This window comes from Perca flavescens, chromosome 5 (assembly GCF_004354835.1).
Source record: "Perca flavescens isolate YP-PL-M2 chromosome 5, PFLA_1.0, whole genome shotgun sequence".
Taxonomy (NCBI): Eukaryota; Metazoa; Chordata; class Actinopteri; order Perciformes; family Percidae; genus Perca; species Perca flavescens.
The window spans coordinates 9,156,393-9,183,728 of NC_041335.1; the positions used below are offsets into that span (position 1 = coordinate 9,156,393).

The following is a 27,336-nucleotide window of genomic DNA, read 5'->3' on the forward strand; positions in this document are numbered from 1 at the left end:
GCGCCATTCAAACCATAGACAAAAATGGTTTAGCTGCGTCATCCTCCCCAGCACCGCCTTCTTGTCCAAATATGGGCACTTCTGGCTCCAAAATACCAAGATGGCTACAGCCAAATGCCAATCTTCAGGGTTCAAAACGGCAGTCCACAAACCAATGGGTGACGTCACTGATGCTACATCCAGTATTTTTACAGACCATGGTTAAGCTATGAGGACAAGGATTGGAATAAACGACCTATATTGTCATATGGTTTGGAGGACTTGTTGAAAGAAAGATTTCTCTGCTACTGAATATGTAATATTGGTTGAGGAGAAGAGACACTATTTTGAAACTGCAATTGCTTTATGTATTTATGTATACTGTATGTATTATGAATGTATGTATATGTATTAACCTTATGTAAGTAAATAGCCTAATGTTGTCAGCTCAAGAAAAATATCAGTGATTTAATAATCAGGCATCTAGGAGTTGCCTTTAAGATCTTTTTAACTTCAAAACTCCTTTAACAAGATTAAACAGGCAAAATCCAATCAGCCTTCTTAAGTGTTATACTTGCTGCTAACTCCTAACACACTGGACTAGACGTGCTGTGAGCCTGTTGCCTTTATAGTTCTCTGTGGTTGGCTCAGGCGTTGCAGCACCTTTTCCTGTATGCTGCAAACACTTTTTGTTTATCCTTTGGATTGCTATGAAAGTGTGATTCTGAGTTCTTCAGCAGGATATGCAATTTCCGTTACTACATTTATAGTGAAAGGAGCCTTTTTATGTCTATGGTTACAAAATGAAAGCAGATTGAAGAAAATTCTAGATAGTAGTTGATTTGCATTTGAAACTCACAGAAACAAGGTATCTTGTTAGTAGTCTGTAAGACAAAAAACACATTATCGGACTGGCTCTACTCTTGGATGGTGTCAGATACCGAGCTGAGAAAACAAACAGGGGGCAACAGCATGTTGAATCTCCGCCGACTCCTGACCTCCGTGTGTTTTGGAAATGTTTGCCTGGCTGACAAACAATGGTTGGCACATGGCCAGATAGGAGGCTGCCAAACTGGCAACCCTTCCACCCGTCCTCGGCCCCCTCCTCCTCCCGCTCCTCCATCAGTGTCCGACGCAGCGTGGCCAGTACACACATCCTGCCTTTGTGGGCCAGGAATTCTAAGAATCCAGACTGTTGCCCTCCTCCCCACTGCTGCCCAACAAGGTGGTCTCAGCCCACCTCCCTCTCATCCCCCATCTCACCCCACTCCAGCGTCCCGGTGGTTTTACAGCCGAGCCGGGTGTCTGGGTGGCTGTATGTGGTTTGATTGTGTGCTCTCTCTGCGCACAGTAACATCACCATTTCAGTCTGGAGCTACAACACCTGCTCTCAGGAAGTGAGCTGTGTGTAGTGGGACCAACTTTTAACCTAAAGGCCTCAGGTTTGGTCCCATCAACATACTCAAGTTTGATGAGGTTTTCAGGCTGGGTTGTGGGGTGCTGAGGTTAGTGCTTTTTCATCTCTAAATGTGACTTCTTTAATGCCATAAAGTTTGGAAATGCTTCTGAAATAACATGGCATACATTTTTTTTTTACTGAAATACACAAAACTATTAATAACTTGATGGTATTAATGGTTCTCTAATTACTCCCAAAATGTTGTGGTTTGTGGCCCCTTAAAGCAGCTATGATCAATATTTAATATGAGTCAAATGACAGTATGTACAGCCTAATGTAGGCATAATCTACAGTACAGGCCAAAAGTTTGGACACACCTTCTCATTCAATGCGTTTCCTTTTTATTTTCATGACTATTTACATTGTAGATTCTCACTGAAGGCATCAAAACTATGAATGAACACATATGGAATTATGTACTTAACAAAAAAGTGTGAAATAACTGAAAACATGTCTTATATTATTATAGGGGTATCACACTTCTCAGCCTCCCTGGTAAAGTCTACTCCAAGGTGCTGGAAAGGAGGGTTCGGCCGATAGTCGAACCTCGGGTTGAGGAGGAACAATGCGGATTCCGTCCTGGTCGTGGAACAACGGACCAGCTCTTCACTCTCGCAAGGATCCTGGAGGGAGCCTGGGAGTATGCCCAACCGGTCTACATGTGTTTTGTGGATTTGGAGAAGGCGTATGACCGGGTCCCCCGGGAGATACTGTGGGAGGTGCTGCGGGAGTATGGGGTGAGGGGGTCTCTACTCAGGGCCATCCAATCTCTGTATGACCAAAGTGAGAGCTGTGTCCGGGTTCTCGGTAGTATGTCGGACTCGTTTCAGGTGAGGGTTGGCCTCCGCCAGGGCTGCGCTTTGTCACCAATCCTGTTTGTAATATTTATGGACAGGATATCGAGGCGTAGTCGGGGTGGGGAGGGGTTGCAGTTTGGTGGGCTGGGGATCTCATCGCTGCTCTTTGCAGATGATGTGGTCCTGATGGCATCATCGGCCTGCGACCTTCAGCACTCACTGGATCGGTTCGCAACCGAGTGTGAAGCGGTTGGGATGAGGATCAGCACCTCTAAATCGGAGGCCATGGTTCTCAGCAGGAAACCGATGGAATGCCTTCTCCAGGTAGGGAATGAGTCCTTACCCCAAGTGAAGGAGTTCAAGTACCTTGGGGTTTTGTTCATGAGTGAGGGGACAATGGAGCGGGAGATTGGTCGGAGAATCGGGCGCAGCGGGTGCGGTATTGCATTCAATCTATCGCACCGTTGTGACGAAAAAGAGAGCTGAGCCAGAAGGCAAAGCTCTCGATCTACCGGTCAGTTTTCGTTCCCCCTCACCTATGGTCATGAAGGCTGGGTCATGACCGAAAGAACGAGATCCAGGGTACAAGCGGCCGAAATGGGTTTCCTCAGGAGGGTGGCTGGCGTCTCCCTTAGAGATAGGGTGAGAAGCTCAGTCATCCGTGAGGAGCTCGGAGTAGAGCCGCTGCTCCTTTGCGTCGAAAGGAGCCAGTTGAGGTGGTTCGGGCATCTGGTAAGGATGCCCCCTGGGCGCCTCCCTAGGGAGGTGTTCCAGGCACGTCCAGCTGGGAGGAGGCCTCGGGGAAGACCCAGGACTAGGTGGAGGGATTATATCTCCAACCTGGCCTGGGAACGCCTCGATCCCCAGTCGGAGCTGGTTAATGTTGCTCGGGAAAGGGAAGTTTGGGGTCCCCTGCTGGAGCTGCTCCCCCCGCGACCCGACACCGGATAAGCGGACGAAGATGGATGGATGGATGGATGGATGGATGGATGTCTTATATTTTAGATTCTTGAAAGTAGCCACCCTTTGCTTTTTTATTAATAAGGGAAAAAATTCCACTAATTAACCCTGACAAGGCACACCTGTGAAGTGAAAACCATTTCAGGTGACTACCTCATGAAGCTCATTGAGAGAACACCAAGGGTTTGCAGAGTTATCAAAAAAACGCAAAGGGTGGCTACTTTGAAGAATCTAAAATATAAGACATGTTTTCAGTTATTTTGCACTTTTCTGCTAAGTACATAATTCCATATGTGTTCATTCATAGTTTTGATGCCTTCAGTGAGACTCTACAATGTAAATAGTCATGAAAATAAAGAAACACATTGAATGAGAAGGTGTGTCCAAACTTTTGGCATCTCATGACATGCACACACTCTGTAGTTCCCCTCAGCTCTATGGAGTATTTCCAGCTGTTTGAGTTCACGCTCACTGCTATTATAGTGGCATCTCCAGCAGCAGCAGGCAGCTATTTTCAGTAAAAAAGATCTAATAAACCCACTGTACACTACCTGCACAGCATCAGACAGCAGACAGACACAGTTAGAGACTGGTAAACATAGTGGAACATGTAGCAATTAAGAGCCATATATTTTAAGTGTAAGCTGCAAGGCTAAAAGGTGAGTGGATGTATCAGGTGGACGTGTAAATAAGAAACTATTTAGACCTGATTTAGCCGTCTGAACAATTCCACCTTAGTGTCACAATGAGATATGTGGCTTGTAAGAAAATGGGTCCAGTATTTACTTTGGTGACTATGCATCAAAAGAATCATAAGTCATAATCTGTGTTCATGTTCCTGCCGCTATAGTCACCTAAAGGAGTGTGACTGTGGCGAAACCCACGTGACACAGACAGGAAATTAGGCTACTCGTAGCACTCGTTAAAGTTGCATCCTTTCGCTTCTGAACCGTATCTGGTTAAACTAGTATCACTACTGCCCAACACTGCTTGCAATACAAGCTGGATTTAGTGCTGTGATGCTGCCAGCACAGGTTGCTAATGTAGGCTACTTTTAATTTGCCAGAAGGTGCCATAATGGCAAATGCCGTTTCAACCGTTTTGCATAAAATCAAACCGATTTAGCCTCATACAGCGGACCAGACCTGTGAAACCAGGAATCGACCCAACTCTACAACTATTTGCTAAGAGGTTCGTAAAATCAACTTAAATTACTTTAAAAAGTGGTAATATGTTGTGTTCACAGCTTGTTTTTGGCAGAAAGTGACAACGAAGTGGCCGAAAAAAATCTGTGATTGCAGGTTTAAAGAAAAACTTAGTAGCAGCTTAACGTCGTCTTTTGCTGACCATCACTCACCTTGCTGCACTGATGTACTGTATTTAAGGGTGTGTCAGTAAACTGTAACATCACTGTTGGGTGTGGTTACAGCAGGTAAAGAAGAGCCATAGACTGTAAAAAATAATGGACACAGCTTCCAGGTCCTAAAAGTGAAGCCAATGGGGAATTGCCTTTAACCTAACCATTCTATCTCATTTCCAGCAGGGGGTGACTCCACTGCCTCCAAAAAGAAGTCTGTTTGTATTGAAAGTCAATGGGAGAATGGCCTTGCTTCTCACTTGATTTTTTACCTCAGTAAATATTTTCATGAGTTTATGGTCTCAATCGCTAGTTTCAAGTCTTCTTCAATTCAGCATTATGTTCATTTTGTAATTTATGGTCTCATTTATTTTAAAATTGATGATTAAGCAAGGGATGCTTTAGGGCGTGGCTACACGCCAACCTGTCAATCAGGATAGAGGCTTAGCAATGCTTACCATGGCACTGTGTACATTAAAATAGCCGTGAACTTGTTTTTGGGTGTTGTTCGTGTTTTCTCCTTAACCTTTGACCATCTCACTGTGTGTTTTCACTTCACCAAAGTTAATTGGAATATTTTGGTCACCTAAAAATGTCTTGTCCTGCGTTCTGCCAACTGATCTAGCTAGCTAGCGCTAGCGTTAGCTGGTAACTTTAGATTTTTTTGTACTGCTGTACATGCAGATGAATGGCAGCAGTAACCAGAGGTCTGTGTTTACCCGCTGGTAAATCTCCACTGGATGACTCGCTTCAGAAGGGTTGAAAAACTCCTTATTTAGCGTTTAGCTTAGGGCAGCGCCAATGCAACCATAAACAACACTGACTTTGCCGAGTCATCCTCTTCAGCTCCACCCTCTTGTCAAAAATCATAACATCCGGTTTTTAAACAACAAGGCCACAACAAAATGGCGACGGCCAAATTGCCAAACTCGAGGCTTCAAACGGCGGTCCACAAACCAATGGGTGACGTCACTGCTGCTACATCCACTATTTCTATTTCTGTCTATGAGCAGAGCACACTTTTGACCTCACCCAGGTTATATAATGGCATACTACGGTCCGTCCAGCTCAAATGTTCCATAGAAAGCAGAGCTGGTCAGTAAATATGAATTGCTTAATTACTGGATTATATCCATAATCTCATGTAATTATGATATATGTTCTCTTGTTGAATTCGGTTTTGACACACAGATTTATTACAACATGTGTTGTGTCCACAGTCTCAGTAGTTTCTCCGTTTGCACCATGTTTTTCAGGGAACAAGGGAAGAGCTTTAGCAGCCTTATGAAATGCACCAAATTACATTTCCCATGTTCATGACAACGCGAGCCAACGCTTAATGTGAGGACCTTCCTGCTCTTCAACAAAACATTTTTACGTGCCCCTGGGATGACAATGGAAATGCAGAGTTTTTCCTACCAATCATGGGAACCCGAGGAAAGGCCTGTATTTCCTGGAATGCGGCCCATTCGGAAAAGAGATGGAGGGAACACAGGATGTCCTGAGCACGGTGTCCCGCAGCACACTGCAGTGGAGAGGACAGAGCCCCGGCTGGTTGGCCAGAGCTGGTGAAAGAGTTGTTCACAGGGATTTTCTCCACATCACCACTTCCCCTGTTAAAGACTCTACCATGATGGAGTGGGATTTCCATTACACCTGTCTTAAAATTGTTTTCTTTTTTTCTGGCAAATATCCCTGGGTATGTGTGAGGCTTACGGTTACCCTTAAAGCCTAAGGTGCAATATTTTTTTGATCACTATTTACTATATATTTACCTACTATACATTTTGACACCTTGACATTTCTCCCTAAGGTCACGTGTCCACAATAACACAGTGATTTGAACACGTCTCTGTCGATATTTCACACCCGCCGCCGCCTCCCTCTGGGCACTCTCCAGCCGTCTTGAGAGGAGAGTCGATGATATCACAGCGGGGGCGGGGGCATGTGTGTCTATAAGTACAGGCACAACACAGGGAAACCTCTCTATGAAGTAGAGCTGAGCTGTGCTGACAACAAGATACCGTAGGAGAGCAAGCAAGAGCAGACGGGTGTACTTCTTGGTGCACAGACTCTGAACTGTGGATACTTTTTTCTTATCCTGGAGCTGACAAACAAGACTTCTTTCTTCTAGGGACTTTGGATGGTCGATCAAAAACTACTTTACTCTACAATTCTTTATTCCTTTGGAAGGTTTTACCAGTTTTTTCTCTTTTTGTCCATCTGCTGTAATCAAGATGCTTAGCCCTGTTACTTTGCAGCAGATCATTTCCACCCTGCTTGTGCTCGGCAGCGCTGCGGTGATGGTGAGTAGCTATGACTTGTGGCCACCTTCTGCGTTTATTTCTGTTTGTAACAGTTAGTCCTTATATTTAATATTGGATGAACTGTCATCCTATTCTTTTTGATAATTTAAATGTTGATGAAATCCCAATCTACCCATTGTCACACATCCTGACCTGACCTCTGACCCTGTTCCTCAGGCAGAGAGGGAGTGCCCGGCGGAGTGCTCCTGCACCCCCTCGCCCCAGCCGTGCCCGCTGGGTGTCAGCTGGGTGACTGACCACTGTGGCTGCTGTAAAGTTTGTGCTCGGCAGTTTAATGAGGACTGCAGCGCCACCGAACCTTGCGATCACATCAAGGGGCTACGCTGCCATCTGGGGGCTGGAGGAGACCCTGAGAGAGGACTGTGTCGAGGTGAGGGCAACACACTAGGCTGAGTGAAAGCCCACATTATGTCCATATGTAGATGTTATTAAAAAAAAAAGCAACATTTTGTTTATTTTTTTTCTTTCTTTTTTCTTGTGCAATATTGCATCATTTCTTTAAGGCTCTTAAAATCTCAAGAGAAGAAAAAAAAATTACTCCTTGATTGAACAGCTCACATCTCATGTAATGAGAAAATAAAAATGTATTCATTTTAATGGTTCACAGGCCCAAAGGTGTTCTGAACCTATCCCACTGGATTAGATTCTTGGAAGGAAGGAGAGGGGGGAAAACAATGGCCACCAGTTAACACAAGGCTAATAACCAGTGTTAACAAAAGACTACCTATTAAAGGAGGCCTCCAATGATTTCACATGTGGAGATTTCCTTGAAGCCTTTGGAAACAGATATATAAGTTCTGGAGGAGCTCTTTAAAGTCAGAGAAAATAACCCTGGTGGTGTCATCAGGGTTATTTTGGAGAATACAAAACTTAACCAGAAAATCTGTGTCATATACCAGAGATGTTTTCAGGCCAGGGAGGATCTAATAAAAGTTGCATTATGGGAAGCGTAGGATCCAGGGTTTTTGGAGATTGACTATAGTAGGGATTGACAGAAAGGATATTTCCACCTCTGTTACACAACATGTTGACCATTCTTTTTAAAATATAAAATTGCAATACAAAATCACTGCCGTACCCCTTTAAATTGTTCAGAAAACATGAAATCATGAAATATTCCCTTTTAGAAAAAATATTTCTTTGTGTGCGGTTTGACTTTACAGGCTCTGATGTGTTTGTGTTTGTGTACAAATGCAGGTTTTCCACTGTGTCCTATGTCTATGAAGTTCAAAGGTCTCTCTTCACAGCTGTTTCCTGTGTGTTTGTGTGTGTGTGTGTGTGTGTGTGTGTGTGTGTGTGTGTGTGTGTGTGTGTGTGTGTCTCGACAGCTGAGGCCCAGGGTTTGCCCTGCGAGTTTGGCGGGCGGGTGTACCAACATGGTGAGGACTTCCAGCCCAACTGCCAGCACCAGTGCACCTGTATGGACAGGGTGGTGGGCTGCATGCCCATCTGTCCTCCCCAGGTGCCACTGCCCAACTGGCGCTGCATGCGGCCCCGGCTGGCCAGGCCAGAGGGCGGCTGCTGCGAGGAATGGGTGTGTGATGACAACAACCACATCAGTGAGGAGCCAGACGAGCTGACGCACACCTCCCTGCCAGACAGCAAGTCCCTTCCCAACCACATCAGTGCCTTGCTGCATGCCCAGCCGCAGTCTCGGCACCCAGCTGCCCCCGAAGGGGCCACGTTCAGAGGTAAACATCACACTGTGTCCCAGCGGGGCTTTTCCTGATGCCTACCACCAACACCTAATATGGTCTGATGGAGATTTTCCATGTTGATGTGCAGGAGATGGGCTAAACTCAGCTTCACAATCACTGGACACAAAATATTCCACAATATGATATGATACAATTGCACGGTTACACATATCCTATAAAAAAATGCTTTGGAATCCATCTTGAACTGGTTACAGAGAGATATCTAGCTTCTGTCTTTACAAAACAATAACTTGCATTTGGGTGTAATTATGTGATGTACCAGATACTGTACACCATTACACTAACATTACATTAGAAATGTATACATTTCAGATTCCAGTTAAAACTTTTTTGGACCATGTATATTTTTTAGACCCATATATATGTGTATTAACCTAAATATGTTTCTTATTTTAAACTAGATGTAAAGTCTCTAACCGTGCTTGCGAAAATGTCATAGGGCCATTAGTTTAACAATTAAAAGTTATTTCCATAGCGTGAATGTAAAAACCTAATTAAAAAAATAAATCATGGCAGTGTTTTTCTACCAATTAGATATGTCGGTCATCTGATTTGAATATATATTTGTAGAGATGATATTTTATCCTGACGGTGGAACTACAAGAAAGCTCATAGTGAGTACAAAATGCATAGGGTTTAACCTCATAGGAGCATGAATGTTAACACCACAGTAAAGATTATGGGGTCGCCAAAAACTTTGTGATTCATCCTATGGGGACCTTAAATGTCCACAGCTAATTTTATTAAAATGTGTCCCATTGTTGTTGAAATATCATGCTTGGGAGCCAGATGTGAATAAACAACCTCTATATTCAGGGTCTTCCCTGAGGGTATTCATTGTTTGATTGTAACTTATTGCCTTTTTGTTTTTTGGCTTTCCCACAGAAATGGTGTCCTTCCCCATGTCTGAGGTTTTACTCAAATCCAGCTGTTTCCCACAAATCACAGAGTGGACCGACTGTTCCACCACATGTGGGATGGGCATTTCAAGTCGAGTGACCAACAACAACCCAGGCTGTCGGCTGGTCAGAGAAACCAGACTGTGCCAGATCCGGCAATGTGAGCTGCAGCTCCCTGCATCTAGCAAGGTACACTAAAGAAACACAACCATTAGTCCAATACTTGTAGTGAGCTGGCTTTGAGATGATTAGACGTTAATTGTAATTGGTATTTTTCAACCTGGACCCTATTTTTGCATTTGTGTGTGACTAATGTGAAAAAAAATCTTTGAAATTGGTCCAGTTTTGAGCGAGGACGCTGCAACCAGCAGCCACAAACTGGGCTGCAATGTAACCCTATGGTGCAAATGTACATTGTCAAAGTCCGCCCACTAAAAGTGCTGTTTTTGCCACTGATAGGCTCTGTTTGTTATTATAAGTGTCTGACAACATTATAGGAAGATGGTGAAGTTCTGAAATCTTGCAAGGTGACTTGTCGGATGTATAGTGTGGAACACAAGTTGGGAGAGAGGAGTTCCCGGGGAGTTTGTTGTTTTAGAGTACAGACAGTGTAGCTTTGTTTTATCTAAAAGATTTCCAATTGCGCATTTCCGAATTGTGCCAACAAAATGGGAAGCATATTTCATACACCTTACCTTTGGATACTGACAGGCTGAAGTTGAGGCTAGTTGTGCTACAGCTACAAATGGATCCTAACACCAGAGTTTCCGCTAGAAAAAAATTGGTGCCGGTTATGTGACCTGTAAGGTTTTCATTTTACCGGTCAAAAACAATTGATAGGCAGGCTATACTGTATATAAAGAATAATATCGTCAAGGGATGTAGATTCATACTATTTTTATTGACCAGTTTGACCCACTCTGGGTAGATTTTACCGTAATCCGAATAAGTAGGCCTACCTCGCAGGCTGTTGAGAAAGTCAAGCCTCCTCAACGGCGGAGAGCTGTAATTAAAGGGCATCTTGAGGTGCGCCTGTGGCATTAACGTTAATGAGACAGGCTGTAGCTGGTGCAATTTCTTGGCTTGATATACGTTAGACCAGCCGTTGCTTGGTGTTCTGAAGTAATTCACAATATTTCGCCATTTGTTGTAAATCTACGCTAGTCTTCTGCATTCAATCAGCGAGAACGCAACCTGTAGTTTTTCCTGTATCGCATACGCTACAGTCTACAGTCATTTCTAAATGAAAAAATATGATTGTTCGTTGTTTTAATAGAACGAAAGATATAAAAATCACTGTAGCCTATTTTAACACAATTCAAATTGTGCAGCAGGAATTATTTCCATCGGTCATTCTGACCGGAGACAATTAGAATTTTTGGGCCTCATTTTTTTTTTACCGTACGGTAATTACCGGACAACGGAAACTCAACCTAACATTCAGGCACATTCACTGCGACTTGCAGACCATCGGGTCTGCAGTGACCAATTTGACCGAGGATGACTACTGCCAGCCAAAGAGAAGAAATCCTATACCAAAACACAAGTAAAATGCAGTTCCAAGAGTGGAGAGCTGCAGACAGAGCGGATGTAAGCTAATGCTATTTAGCTAAAGATACTTTGTTGACCTGGCATCAGCAAGTTACACACGGAAGCATGGCAGGATAACAGCAACTTTTCAATTCCTCCATGATGTAGTTGGACAACAGTCTGAGCCTGTCAAAAACAGCACTTTTAGTGGATGCACGTTGACGATGCGCATTTTGCCCTATAGGGTTACGTTGCAGCCCGGTCCACAACTGCTGGTTACAGAATGCTTGCTCAATACTGGACCAATTCCAAAGGTTTTTGTTCATATTAGTCACTCAAATCCAAATACATAGGGAAAAGGGCCCAGGTTGAAATATACCCAAATTACCATGTAATATGATTTTCACATTGTATGGAAAACAAATAATTAAATCAATGAATACTGCATTGTTCTGTGATGAAAATTATATAGGAGTTTCATGATGTCATTTTAATTGGTCTCTGTTTCTGTAATCCAGAAGGGGAAGAAGTGTCAGCGAACTGTCCGCCCCCGGGAACCGGTCCCAATCACTTTTGCGGGATGCTCGACGACACAGTGGTACCGCCCTCGCACCTGTGGGACTTGCACTGATGATCGTTGCTGCACACCCTCCCTCTCCCGCACTGTGCGGCTCCGCTTCCACTGCCCTGACGGAGAGGGCTTCTACAGAAATGTCATGTGGATCCAGCGCTGCAACTGCAATACAAGCTGTCGTATACCGAGCGGGCCCTCCAGCCCTTCAGTCAGCCTCCACAACGACATCCACACCTTCAGGCACTGAGGCCTACAGGTTCCTGCCCAGCGCTGGCCTGGCACACTGGGCAAAGACTCCCCCCTCCCCACCTCCCCCCCAACCACCACCAATCCCCACTCCTGCCACCCTCCTCCCCAACAAGGCAATACACTCGCTTGCACTTTAAGCTTCCTGCCACAATCAGTTTGTCCACACTAGAGGTGTGTTACTCCTCTAGTACCAGGGCAGCACTGAGGACAGCACACTGCAGTGTGCTGCTGTGTTAGACTGTTGGCAGAGAGCTTTTACTGAAACTTCTTTTATTGAATTGTAATTTTGTATCCTCCACGCAGAGGGCGATGTGACAATTTGTCATACAGAAAGAAGGTTTTTTTAGACCAGTAACAGAGAACATTTATGAGAAGTGATGGGGAATTATGGACATGCATTTTGAATGATGAGGAAGAACTAGATGACATAACACATTCATTAGAGACTAGAGGCTATGTGTTCTTTATTGCCTGTCCCTTGTGATAAAATGTTTATCTGTATGTGTGCATGTATGTGTGTGCGTGCGTGTGTGTGTGTATGTGAAAGTGTATTGGTATGTTTGAAGAATGTGAGAGTTTACAGAGAATGTGCTCATTATGCTACTACAGTATATAGATGAAAGCATATAGTGTATATGGACTTCACTCTTGGTTGTGGAGTGGTAAATTCTATGATCACCTCATTTTTCGGGGTGTGATTTTATTTTGTATTTGTTTGCGTGTGTGTCCTTCACAGTGTACAGTGTGCTTTGTTTAAGGAATAAAAAGATGCTAAATATTTAAAACATGTTACACATGTTCATTGGACGTTTTTTTCTTCTATTAACTTCTGCACATCAAATAAAAACGTATCAACCTGTAATATGTCTTATTATTTGGCAAATGTTTGAATTAAGTGTATCCAGAGGCGTTGCCGTTGTTTTAGTGTTAAAAGTCCCATGGCATGAAAATTTCACTTTATGAGGTTTGTTAACATTAAAATGAGTTCCCCCAGCCTGCCTATAGTCCCCCAGTGGCTAGAAATGGTGATAGGTGTAAACCGAGCCCTGGGTATCCTGTTCTGCCTTTGAGAAAATGAAAGCTCAGATGGGCCGATCTGGAATCTTCTCCTTATGAGGTCATAAGGAGCAAGGTTACCTCCCCTTTCTCTGCTTTGCCCGCCCAGAGAATATGGCCCACCCATGAGAGAGAGACATCATGGCTTTCAAACGAGCAAAGTGGCAGTTGGCCAAGACCCTCCACCATAGTCTCTCCTCCTCAATAACTACAGACGCAGAAATGGCACATACTAAGGAATGCTCATTGTGGGACTGGCTCTAGTGGCTGTAATTCTGCACCAAGGCTGAATTTCGGGAAAGAGACTTCAGATATAGTATTAGGGGACCACTGAGGTCTATATAAAAGCATCCAAAGAGCACCATGTCATGGGACCTTTAACTAACTGGATAGTCCAATGGTTACTGAAACAACCTTAAAGGGGAGGGAACCTGGCTCCTTATGACCTCATAAGGATCCAGATTGGCCCATCTGAGCTTTCATTTTCTCAAAGACAGAGCAGGATACCCAGGGCTCGGTTTACACCTATCACCATTTCTAGCCACTGGGGGACCATAGGCAGGCTGGGGGAACGCATATGAATGTTAAAAAACCTCATAAAGTGAAATTTTAATGCCATGGGACCTATAAAATATGAGATTTCCACTTTTTGTTAACAAACCAGCTTTTCTAACCAAAGGTTACTTAAACTATGTCATCACAACATGCCAGCATACTAATGGGACAAACTATTGAGCAATTATTCATCTTTTTTATTCATTGATTTTTGATTTTCCATCCCCACAGTGTTTTCTGCTATTGTGTGGATTTTATCATTAGTTTTTGAAGCTGCTGGAGTTAGTAGGGAGAGGAGAAAATTTAAATGAGACTAACTGGTTTTGCAGGTATTTATTTGCATTTACTTGGACATAAACCAAAGTATTGGACAAATTAAAATTTTAACTGAGGATGGTGCTAAATAAAATTTCAGGGCATCACCAAAGTCATTTGGATACATCCTGCAAAATTTCACAATCCATCAAATAGTTCTTGAGATATTTAAGTTTGGACCAAAGTGGTGAACAGACCAATATCTCAACAAGTTTTAATGGACCGGAATTATTCTTTAATCTCTTAATAATCCCCATTAAGCGTACGCATTTCTCACAGTTGCTTAAAAGGCAGGGCCATCATACCTGTGATAGTCAAATACTTTAGGTGGGGGAAAGATTTTAAAATCCAGACCAGCACTTCAATTCAATTCAATTAAATTCAATTTTATTTATTTATTTATAAATACGCTGGGTGAAAAAACATAAGGACTCCGGGGAGTAAACTCCCCAGAAGCTAGGATTAATAACAAGCATTTCTGGGACGGGATGCACACAAATGGTAATAGAAATGGAGAGGAGAGAGCAGCTCAGTGTGTCAAAGGAAGGAAATCCCCCGGCAGTCTAAAACTATAACAGCGTAACTAAGGAGAGGTAGCCTGTTCGGGCTCGAAACTCTCCCCTGCCGGATCGGACTGTGCTGGCCTGCCTCCCTCTACTTTTGTTATATTATTAATCTAACAACTATGAAGAGAAGCATGTGGGCCTGGTTAGGCGGACGCTGCAACTCCTCACTCCCTTACTATAAGCTTTATCAAATAGGAGAGTTTTAAGTTCATTCTTAAATGCAGTGACAGTTTCTGCCCCCCGAACCCAGATTGGGAGCTGGTTCCATAGGAGAGGAGCCTGATAACTGAAGGCGCTGGCTCCCATTCTACTTTTAGAGACTCTAGGTACCACAAGTAACTCTGCATTCTGGGAGCGCAGTGCTCTAGTGGGACAATAAGGTATTAGGAGCTCTTCTAAATATAATGTATTGTAGTGCTTGACCATTTAGAGCTTTGTAGGTCAGGAGAAGGATTTAAAATTTAATCCTGGATTTTACAGGAAACCAATGCAGAGAAGCTAATACAAGAGAAATATGATCTCTGTTCTTGTGAGAACATAGAAGAAGAGAAATAAGACTTAAACCAGCTTAGAGCGATTCCTTTAATGCCAACTAAATGTTCCAATCTCTGTAACAGGATTGTATGGTCAATAGTGTCGAATGCATCCTATAGGTTTTGAGACTTTCTTGCCAATCCAAACGAGATTCTTCCACTTTGGTGGAACGGCATTTACTTTCGAGGTTTCGCGAGATTTGTTTTAATTTGCGAGTTTGGGAGTTATACCATGGTGCTAGTTTCCTTTGCTTCATCATCTTCTTTTTAAGGGGAGCAACGGAGTATAAAGTCGTCCGTAGGCAGGTCGTAGCACCATCTACAAATGTATCAATTTGAGAGGGACTGAGGTTAACAAAGGTCCTCTGTTATGTTAAGGCATGACATAGAGTCAAATGCTGTTGGGATATCTTCCTTAAATTTAGCTATAGCACTGTCAGATGGCATCTAGTGTAGAAGCTTTTATCTAATTTAGTATAGTCAGGTAGTAAGAATTCAAAAGTAATTAAAGCGCCCATATTATGCTCATTTTCAGGTTCATAACTGTATTTTAAGGTTGTACCAGAATAGGTTTACATGGTTTAATTTTCAAAAAACACCATATTTTTGTTGTACTGCACAGCTCTCTCTCACTGCTGCAGATCCTCTTTTCACCTGGTTTCTGTTTTAGCTACAGAGTGAGACCTCTTTTCATCTTCTTCTTCTGTACTATCTTTGATTGCACATGCGCAGTAGCTCAGATGTAGATCATGTCAGCTAGCTAACTCTAGAGACAGTAAAAGAAAGCCTGTTTCTCCAACTTCAGTCAGTTGTTGTCAGTTACTTCTAAATGAGGGCGCATATGTAAGTAGTTCTTTTGTAGATTATGGTGAACTTGTGTGTGTTGTAGCAGTGTTTTGCTATTGAGAACAGGACACATACAGAAACCGTATCTCACTCAAAACAGCATGGATGGATTTTTTTCAAAGTTTGTATGTGTGTGGAAGCACCAGAGACACAAAAGAACACCCCAAATCCCAGAAAAAGTGTTTTTTTCATAATATGGGCACTTTAAAGAATGATCTGATAATACCGAATTCTGCGGAATTATTAAATCCTCAATTTCAATACCATATGCCAGCACAAGGTCGAGGGTGTGGTTAAAACAGTGCGTCGCCTTGTGCACACTCTGACTGAAACCGATTGAATCCAATAATGAGTTGAAAGCAGTAATAAGGCTATCATTGTCAACGTCCACATGGATATTAAAATCACTTACAATAAGTACTTTGTCTGATTTAAGGACTAAACATGATAAAAACTCTGAGAATTCAGATAAAAATTCAGAATACGGACCTGGAGCCCTGTAAATAACAACGAATATAATTGGCTGTAATGTTTTCAATTTTGGATGTTGAAGATTAAGAACAAGACTCTCAAATGAGTTATAATTTAGTTACGGTTTAGTATTAATTAAAAGGCTTTATCGATCGATTAATCGGATCATTTTTTTTGAACAACCCAAACTAGGGAAAAAAGCAACATTTTCAGAAAAAAGCAACATTTGTATTGCCTACGTTGCTTACAATATCATCTCTCAAAAAACTAAACAGTAAGTGCATTTAACGAAATGCAGACAACGAAATAGTCACTATTTACACCGTTTTAGCTGTATTTTAACCGGACCTGTCTGGCCGAAGTTTTTCCATTGTTTGCAAAACTTTCCTCCGCTCCGTTAGCTAACGTCTAGGTATTTGTTGTGCTAACGGCTAGTTAGCCTGCCTGCTAGCGGAAGGTAAAGCGGACCACTCTCTTGCCTCCTTGGAATTCTATTCTATTCTACATTTTGGTAGCAGTAACGGGCTATCTAACACAAGCAGGAGCACCTGCATTGTAATTCGACTTGTGAAAAGGGATCGGTTTTAGGAGAAGGCCTCCATCAACGTTGCTACTAGCTAAACTAGCAAGCTACACAATGCGCTCCCTCAGCTGTTCACCTGGCTGTGACTCATTCCTCCTGTTCAGCCAGAAGATAGTGGAACTTGAAGCCAGAATATCGACTCTCCACCAGATCAAGGCAAGTGAACAGTTCCTCGACTCCATTATCATTGGAAGTTCCCCTCACACATACAGTGTCGGATGTCTTGATTCCACTGTGCCCTGCAATACTCTCACCCCACCACGCACTAATACAACCTCTGACCCTGTTGTCTCTCCTCGGCTTCTGCCAAGGACCCAACCAGCTCTGCTGACCAGCTCCACTCCACACCAGCCTGAGCCATGGCGTGTAAGCAAGCACCAGAGCAGGCGGTCAGGACAACGCTCAGCCCCAGCCCAACCCCTACAACTAGAAAATCGCTACAGCATTCTGATGAACGACGAGGAGATCCCTTCTCTGCCACATCCCCACGCAGCTCATCCTGGTCCATCCACACAGTTGACGCGCCCATTGAGGGCGGACTCTCCCCCCTCGGACTCATCAACCTCCATGCTGGTCATCGGAAGCTCCATGGTAAGGGACCTCCACATTCCCCCTTTACATAGCGGTCCCTCCAAGGTCTACTGCTTCCCCGGTGCCAAGGTCCGTGACATCCAGCACAAACTTCCCGGCATCCTCGCCCGCCACGCCAAGGTCGACAACATCATCGTGCATGTGGGCACAAACGACATCAGAGAGGGACGGTCGACAGCACTCCGGAGAGACTTCACCACGCTCCTCTCCACCCTGATGGGCACAGGTAAACGGATTGTCATCTCTGGGCCTTTACCTACCTACAGGAAGGGTGCAGAGAGATGGTCCAGACTGTTCTGGCTCCACACCTGGCTGGAACCACTCTGCACTTCCCTGGGCATTCCCTATGTCGACAACTTCAACTTGTTCTGGGAAATGCCCAACTTCCTGAGGCATGATGGTCTCCACCCAAACAAACATGGAGCCAGGATGCTATCTGACAACATAACGACCACACTGAAAGGCAAGTATTGACATTCTGTTGAAAATATCACAGATTCATGTCCCCCAGGTATTGATCCTGATAGCACTATACAAGTGGATGAATCTGAAAATGTTTTCTGCAGGATAACATGTAGTACTAGTATTATTCCATGAACATGTAGTACTAGTACTATTCCAGTAACATGTAGTACTAGTACTATTCCAATTATAATCAACAACAGACCTACAAAGTGTTGAAGCCCCTAAGTAATAAGAAGTTGACCGCAAACATAGTCAATTTAGCATCCAGTTCACGCCAGCCACAGCCTGTCCCAAAAGAAAATGAGACGGTGTCTGTTCCTCGACTAAGATCAGTTAAATCAAAGGTAACCAAGAGAGGGGCAATACTTAACCTAATTGGAATTAAAACTACCACTGCAATGATAGAAAAGGATAGGAAAATTAGATGTGGATTACTAAATATCAGATCTCTGTCTTCTAAAACAGTACTAATAAATGAATTGATATCTGATAATCAAATTGATCTATTTTGTCTTACTGAAACTTGGCTGGACCATGAAGAATATATTAGTCTAAATGAAGCGACTCCTCCCAGTCATATTAATACTCAAATTCCTAGAGGCTCAGGCCGAGGAGGGGGAATTGCAGCCATATTTGATTCAAGCCTGTAAATTAATCCTAAACCTAAACTAAATTATAACTCTTTTGAAAGCCTTGTTCTTAATCTTTAACATCCAACACGGAAATCAGTACAGCCAATTATATTCGTTGTTGTCTACCGAGCTCCAGGTCCGTATTCTGAATTTTTATCTGAATTCTCAGAGTTTTTATCATGTGTAGTCCTTAAATCAGAGAAAGTACTTATTATAGGTGATTTTAATATCCATGTGGACGTTGACAGCAATATCCTTACTACTGCTTTCAACTCACTACTAGATTCTATTGGCTTCAGTCAGAGTGTGCATGAGGCCACGCACTGTTTTAACCACACCCTCGACCTTGTGCTGGCATATGGTATCAAAATTGAAGATGTATTAGTATTCCCGCAAAATCCTTTATCATCAGACCACTTCTTAATTACTTTGGAATTCTTAATACCCGATTATACGAAATTAGATAAAAGCTACTATACTAGATGCCTATCTGACAGTGCTATCTAACAGTGCTATCTAAATTTAAGGAAGACATTCCAACAGCACTAAACTCATTACCTTGTTTTAATACAACAGAGGACCTTTATGTAAACTTTAGTCCTTCTCAAATCGACAATTGTGTAGATGGTATTACGGCCTGCCTACGGACTATTTTTGACTATGTTGCTCCACTCAAAAAGATGAAGCAAAGGAAACTAGCACCTTGGTATAACTCCCAAACTCGTAAATTAAAGCAAAACTCGCGAAAACTTGAAAGCAAATGCCGCTCCACCAAAATGGAAGTCTCGTTTGGACTGGCAAGACAGTCTGAAAACCTATAGGACCGCCCTCAGACATGCCAGATGAGACTATTACTCATCATTAATAGAAGAAAACAAGAACAACCCAAGGTTTCTTTTCAGCACTGTAGCCAGGCTGACAGATAGTCACAGCTCTACTGAGCCATATATTCCTCTAGCTCTGAGTAGTGATGACTTCATGAGCTTCTTTAATGATAAAATTATAACAATTAGAGATAAAATTCATCACCTTTTGCCCTCAACTTCTAATGGTTCACCTTTCAATGCAGGACAACTAGACCTGACATATACTTAGACTGTTTTTATCCTATAGACCTTCAACAACTAATGATAAAGGTATCTTCAGCAAAGCCATCTACCGGTCTCTTAGACCCCATCCCAACGAGGCTTCTCAAAGAAGCATTACCCGTGGTTAACACCTCTCCATTAGATATGATCAATATGTCTCTATTAACAGGTCATGTACCGCAGTCATTTAAAGTAGCTGTGATAAAACCTCTTCTGAAAAAACCCACCCTCGATCCTGAGGTCTTAGCAAACTATAGACCTATATCTAACCTTCCCTTTCTCTCCAAGATCCTTGAGAAAGTAGTTGCTAATCAGTTATGTGATTTTCTCCATAGCAACAGCTTATTTGAAGACTTTCAATCAGGATTTAGAAAGAATCATAGCACAGAGACGGCACTGGTGAAAATTACTAACTACGTTCTAACTGCTGCAGACAAAGGACTTGTCTCCATACTTGTTTTACTAGATCTTAGTGCTGCTTTTGACACTATTGACCATACAATCCTGTTACAGAGATTAGAACACTTAGTCGGAATTAAAGGAATTGCACTAAACTGGTTTAAGTCTTATTTCTCTGATCGATCTCAATTTGTTAATGTTAATGATAAATACTCTAAGTACGCGAAAGTTAAACATGGCGTTCCACAAGGCTCAGTGCTTGGACCAATTTTATTCTCCTTATATATGCTTCCTCTTGGTAATATCATTAGGAAACACTCAATTAACTATCACTGCTATGCGGACGACACCCAATTATAATTATCAATCAAACCAGACGAAACAAGTCAGTTAGCTAAACTTCAAGCATGTATTAAAGATATAAAATCCTGGATGACCTATAATTTTCTGATGTTAAACTGTAACAAAACTGAAGTTATTGTGCTGGGCCCTAAACACCTCTGAACTTCATTATCTAAAGATATAGCTACTCTGGATGGTGTTGTCCTGGCCTCCAGCACTACTGTCAGAAATCTAGGAGTTATTTTTGATCAGGATATATCTTTTAAGGCCCATCTAAAACAATCATCGAGAAAAACCTTTTTTCATCTTCGTAACATTGCCAAAATTAGGAATCCTGTCTCAAAACAATGCTGAAAAATTAGTCCATGCATTCGTTACTTCTAGGCTGGACTATTGTAATTCCCTACTGTCAGGTTGCTCAAATAAGTCCCTTAAGACTTTCCAGCTGATCCAGAATGCTGCAGCACGTGTTCTGACGAGAACTAAGAAAAGAGATCACTGGGATTGACATTAAAGTCCTTCTCCTGACCTACAAAGCCCTAAATGGTCAAGCACCATCCTATCTAAAACAGCTCCTAGTACCTTATTGTCCCACTAGAACACTGCGTTCCCAGAATGCAGAGTTACTGGTGGTTCCTAGAGTCTCTAAAAGTAGACTGGGAGCCAGAGCCTTCAGCTACCAGGCTCCTTTCCTGTGGAACCAGCTCCCAGTCTGGGTTAGGGGGGCAGACACCATCACCTCATTTAAGAATAAACTGAAAACTCTCCTCTTTGAAAAAGCTTATAGTTAAGAAGTGAGGAGTTGCAGCGTCCGCCTAACCCGGCCCACCTGCTTCTCTTCGTAGTCATCAGATTTATTGATGATATATTCAATAATAAAGTGAGAGTAGAGGGAGGCGGGCCAGTACAGCCTCTCATCAATGTTTTCATTTGTTTCCTTTTGTATGCATCCTGTCCCAGAACTGCTTGTTACTAATCTATCTCTGGGGAGTTTACTCCCCGGAGTCCTTATGTTTCTTCTTCGTAGAGCCATGCTCTGCGATTCCCTTCAAACGTCCGGCCGCGTCCTTCTGCGTCTGCTGCACCCACCCGTGCTCTGCAGCGCCACGTTTCATCCCGCAACGTCCTGCTGTGACATGAACTACAACGACTACCTTCAAAGTCACTGTTCCACTATCTTTAATGCGACCATTATCGCCATCACCCCCCCAACCGGCCCCGTCAGACCACGCCTACCAAGAGTCTGGATCTGCCGAGGTTTCTTCTTAAAAGGGAGTTTTTCCTCGCCACTGTTGCAATAGCCACTGCTAATGCTTGCTCTTGAAGGAATTACTGTAATTGTTGGCGCTTTGTAAATTATAGAGTGTGGTCTAGACCTACTCTATCTGTAAAGTGTCTCGAGAAAATTGAATTGAATTTAAGTGCCATATTACATTGTTTTTAAAGAATTTTTTTTCAAATGATAATCAACCTCAAACTAAGGCATACATTAAACATACACAAACATTACATTAAGTTGTGCAACTTAACTTTCAAAAGTACAAGTTTCAACCTGACTGATCTATTCATTTATATATTTGATTATAATGTCACACAGCTCTGTTACACTTATGCTATTAGGTCGTTGAGCAGCTGTTTCTCCAGAGAGAGAGAGAGAGAGAGAGAGAGAGAGAGAGAGAGAGAGAGAGAGAGAGAGAGAGAGAGAGAGAGAGATGCGCAACAATCAACTGTTTTTCCGAAGGGACAGTCAACGCGTCAGCTCTTTAGATCAGAGGTCGTGGTCACCACTACGTATTTTCTTGTCTTTGATTTTGGTAGTTGTTGTGTTTGGTGTAGTTACATCGTCCATACAATTCTGTGATTTACTTTTGTCGGATCCGCTTCGTGGAATGGATGATTAAGTTAGGCTCAATGTTTTCTGTTGAGATGCTAAAGCACTGACGTCGTGCTATTATCGTGGTAAGCTAGTTTGATTTTGCAGGAGACATACTGTACAGAGTTTTAGTTTTAATTACGTTTGAACTGATTCCAAACTTTGGACACTTTCTGTCGTTTTCTCCAGCCTGTCTCTTACCCCCTCACTATTTACGCTCTGGCATATGTTGCCAGCCAGCAGCAGACTGAGCCGTGTCTGTGCGACAGTAACAATGCTCCGTGCGGAAACACCGCCTGTCAGCGATACAACGTTGGTAACATCGATTTAACGAAGATTCGAGGCAAGTCATTTTGCATCGAGGATTTTTTGTAATCGAATTATTCGAGTTATTCGAGGAATCGTTTCAGCCCTACTTTGATTTAACCGATCTGAGTCGGGGGACAGACCCTGTGCTTATTAGACTATGAGTGGGCGACTGCTCCAACGGAAGCACAGAGGGGCGCATTGCACTGCACCTCTGATTACTAATATCAAACTTGGGTTGTCATGGTTTATGAGACTTTTATAGACTCGGTCAGATTTTTTGATATGAGAGCGGCTCCGTCCCAGGTGGGATGAATGCCGTCTCTCCTAATCAGACCAGGCTTTCCCCAGAACGCCTTCCAGTTATTCACATAGCCCACATCGTTAGCTGGGCACCACCCCAACAACCAGCGGTGGAAGGATGACGTACGGCTGTACATTTCATCACTGGTCAGGTTTGGCAGGGGTCCAGAGAACACTACTGAGTCCGACATTGTCTTTGCGTATACACAAAGTGACTCAACATTAATTTTAGTGATCTCCGATTTACGACCATTACCACCTACGTGAAGTATTCTCTTACTGTATTTACGGTTCTGTTTAGCCAGCAGCTTTAGATGGGATTCTATATCGCCCGATCTAGCCCCGGGGACACCTATGACCGCAGCCGCTGGGGCCGCCGGCTTCACATGTCGCAGTATAGGGCTCCCAATAACCAGAATTGGCTTCTCAGCGGGTGTATCACTGAGTTGGGGGAAACTAATAGAGAGGCGAAGATGCTCCGGTTTAGAGCGAGCGTCATCATGTGCAGCGTTTTAACAACTGTAAGATCAGCGAGGCAGTCGCTGTAAGGGAAGCGAAGCATAAGTGCGTGAGTGAGTAGAACAATTGTAATTCAAATGCAATCCAGGCATATAGCCGCTAATTTAAACAATAAAGCAGTGTTGAGCAAGTTTTTGCTGGAGCAGCAAACTAGTGTTTGAAACACGGGAACACCGGAAGTGACAATACGCTTACCGTACACGTCAGCACGTCAGTCAGTGGCTTCAGCAAGAGCCTGCAGTGGCAGTGTTTTAGCAAACATAACTAAAAGGAAACATTAGAAGGATCCTGTTAAGGTGTGAATAAATACCTCAACCAAGGGGTCACACCTGTTGCAGGCTAGTTTTTTACCTGCTGAGCAGTGCTGGAAGAAGTACTTCAAAGTACAATACAAGAGTGTAAAAGATACTCTGTTACAAGTAAAAGTCCTACATTCTAATCCTTACTTATAAAAGTACAAAAGTATTCGCAGAACAAAAAGTACGAAAATTATAATCTATTAGTGTATTTATATTTTGTATTAGTAAATTCAATCTACAAAGTAACTGTTGTCAAATAAATGTAGTGGAGTAAAAACTTCTGTACTGCCGACATGTAGTTGAGTATAAAATAGCATGAAATGGAAATTCTTAAGAAGGTACAGGTACCTCCAATGTTTTATTTAGCCCTGACATATTCGTGCTGCAGCCATGATGCAAGCTGTGTACACCAACATCCTTGGTTTGGCGACCATCGCCCTCATGTCTTTTTCAGGTCTCTGTTGTAAAAGTGGAACCCTTAAACCTGCGTCATTAGTGTCTTAAATTTCCACAGAGCGTCTCAGACATTCGCACACATTTTCAGCCAGAGCTCTGCGTTCATGATGCCCTGTGGCCTTACACAATGCTCCGGCTGGCTCTGGAGCACAAACATTACGGTGGACTACTAAATTCCTCACCCTGGCCTCTGCCTCCTTCTGAAAGAAGGGGGGAAACACTCCTGACGGCCCCAGTCAGAACTACTGGTGTAGTCTCCACTTATAACTGGACCAGAGATATTTTGTGAGGGGGGATCATACTTGAGGCAGTATCTTAAAGCCATAGTGCGTAGTTTCTGTCTGTTTCATGAGAAATTCTAAGTAATGACAACCAAACTGTTGGCACGTCCACATGATACAAGCCTTCCGTGATTGCGCACCACCCCCACCCCTCCTCCACGCAGTTGCTAGTAGCCAAGGAGGACATGGAGGATTAAACAAACATGATGGAGACTCTTCAGAAGGAGGTAATTATCTTCACTCGAATTTCTGCGCACCAAAGTCGCTGGACGCCACAATCTTCTGGTCACAGCCATACTTAGAGATACACAGAGAGCTTTATGGAGCTGATAGTCTTAATTAGCTTTGTATCAACTGATTGATGCTTGTGTGCACTACACGTGCAAAGAGTTCCTTCTTTGGGAAATGTGAATGAGTTAAGTTAATTGAGAGCCAGTGTGCCTATTACATTTTGATAGTGTAAGTTCTTGCAATATGGCGTCACTAGAAGTAAGGTTGATCTGGGTGAATAAAACCATTAGGATTCTTTGTCAGCGGACCATGGATTACTACGGCTAATGTCATAGTAATTTGGTAATCCAACAAGATATATTGCTCTGAAACATGGTGTTGGGCGGATGGACAGTCTAAGCTAAGCGGGCTTGTTAAACCACAAGGAGCACTGCTACTAGCTGTAGCCTAGCCGGTAACAAAAATAATCCCCATGCTTCCTTTTCCGTACACGTTGTGTTCAACCTGAGGGTGAAACTCACTAGCCTGGATGAATGCATATTAAAGTTGTACCAAACTAATACATTTTTTTTATATATCAACAATGATTCCAACGAATGTGTATGATTTGAAATGTGATTGTAAATGATCACCTGTCTCTGAAGTTCCCCGCAACTTTACAGGATTCTTTAGCCTCTTTTAGCTCATTGTTTGAATTTTACACCACAAACTCAGCTTTCATCGACCTTGTTTCCAACAGGAGAATGCAGCTGTTTTTGGTGAAAACACTCTGTAAAATCCACTGTACACTACATGCACTTGTCCAGCACCAAACAGCAGACAGACAGAATTAGCGACTAGCTAGTGAATAAAGTGGAATGCATAGGACATCGAGCAGCTAAAGAACCAGATATTTTTTTCAGGAGTTGTATGGAAACCAAACTAGAGCTAAAAGGAGAGTAAAGATTGAAGTGGCATTGATCAGGTGGACACAAATTTGTGCATGTGCAATTGTAAGCTAACATGTTCACCACACTAACGTTATGAGGCGATAATATGTCAGATATTGTTACAGATTTTAAGTGGCCAAAAATGTGATGTTCAGAATAAATAGATAATTAAGTTGTAATGCTGAGAGTCTCAGAATACAGTACATTAGTTTATAGTGTGATGTGTGATATAAATGAAACTCTTATGAAAACCTGTCCACAGAACATGGCTGTAGTGCAGTCTGAAGACAAAAACATATTAGAGCATTTTTCAATGCATTTGTCAGTACCATCTCCTACAAATCCAGTGAATACTTTTCATCATGGGTGTTCTAACTTGGGCTGGATTAAGTGTTGGTGATTTTGGCATGTTTTCTTATTGGGACTAGCAATCGTAAATTCAACTGACAATAGATCAAATATTAGTATCCCTCTCTGCGTCCTCCTTCAAACGAGGCTGAATTCTTTTACCATCCGACCGACAGGCAGGAACCAAAGAGCATACATGGCATACCATCTCACCATGGAAACTTCCTTACCATTCACTATCGTCACTGATGGCGCCACTGGTTCCCATTTGACTCAGACCGTTCAACATTACCCTTGATGACAATGTTTGTCCGCTTGGGCTGTTTAGTTGGTGTAAATTTCACGGAAATGAGCCTTCAAACAGAGTTGTTGTACACAAGAGCTTGTGTCCCATGACAACGTTTGACTGCTTATTTGTTTAAGAGTCATCCTGGAATTTCAGTGAAATGCATGAGAATCAGAGGCGGGCAGATCTATAAATATGTCTGGGGTAGTTTAAAGAGTTGGGATCAGTTTATGATTCCCTTTGCTGGATTCCCTGGAAAGGTTTTCTAAATTCTCAATAACTGGATGAAGAGATATGCATCTGTTGTCTGAATGTCCACAACATCCTAATACAGGGGTGGGCAATTCATTTCCCCAAGGGGCCATATGAGAAACAGGGACTATTGTGGAGGGCCGAACCTATAAGATTAACTCAATTCTGCTCAATATTAATTTTATGTCAGGTGGCACGTTCTCAAACGTCTATTTTTTTCTCTGGGCATATTAGCGCAGCAGAGTCCACCAAACACTCTTTAATAAACTCCCCTTCAGAAAATGGCTTACTGTTTTTGGCGATTTTGTGGGATATCACTAAGCTGGTCTTGACTGCTGCTTGATGGCCGCTCTGCATCAGTCAAGTTGTTATATTCAAATTCCATCCATCTTCGTCCGCTTATCCGGTGTCGGGTCGCGGGGGGAGCAGCTCCAGCAGAGCGATTCAAATCATAATCCTTTAACACAGCGATCTGTTCTCGGCAAACTAAGCACACGGCTTTACCTTTGACTTCAGTAAATAAATACTTAGACCAAGTCCATGTTTGGTTTTTGAGGCATAACAGCTCATTCACGTCCATGCTAACGTCTCTTGAGCGCTCAGGTCGCGGCTCGCCGACACAGGGGTCCGACCGTTCTCTTAATAGATCCATTGCAGTTCTTCTTCTACTTATTTTTAATTGTGACTTGCAACCAGAGAAGAAGAAGCTGCACACGTTCCCGCAAAAAAAAAGCAACAACAAAAAACAGTCGCCTTCAAAATAAAAGCAATGCAGGTGTATTCCATGCATGATGTACACTTATTTACGTTTGATTGCTGACTTCCCATTGACCTCCCGCGGGCCGGTTAGGGCCACTCAAAAGGGCCGGATGTGGCCCGAGGGCCGTACAATGCCCAGGTCTGTCCTAATATGTTTGCAAGTTTGATACAAACGGACAGGCCTGACATCTTTACAAGCTACG

The 27,336-nt window shown here is 42.9% G+C and overlaps 1 protein-coding gene across 1 annotated transcript; it reads left to right on the forward strand.

The window, feature by feature from the left end:
• The first annotated feature begins 6,555 nt into the window (after positions 1-6,555).
• ccn1l2 (cellular communication network factor 1, like 2) lies at positions 6,556-12,688 on the forward strand. The gene is made up of 5 exons (XM_028578554.1): positions 6,556-6,858; positions 7,036-7,249; positions 8,208-8,570; positions 9,483-9,685; positions 11,545-12,688. Exons 1-5 carry the CDS (start codon positions 6,790-6,792, stop codon positions 11,845-11,847), a joined length of 1,152 nt encoding a protein of 383 aa, XP_028434355.1. The 5' UTR covers positions 6,556-6,789; the 3' UTR covers positions 11,848-12,688.
• The last annotated feature ends 14,648 nt before the right edge of the window (positions 12,689-27,336 follow it).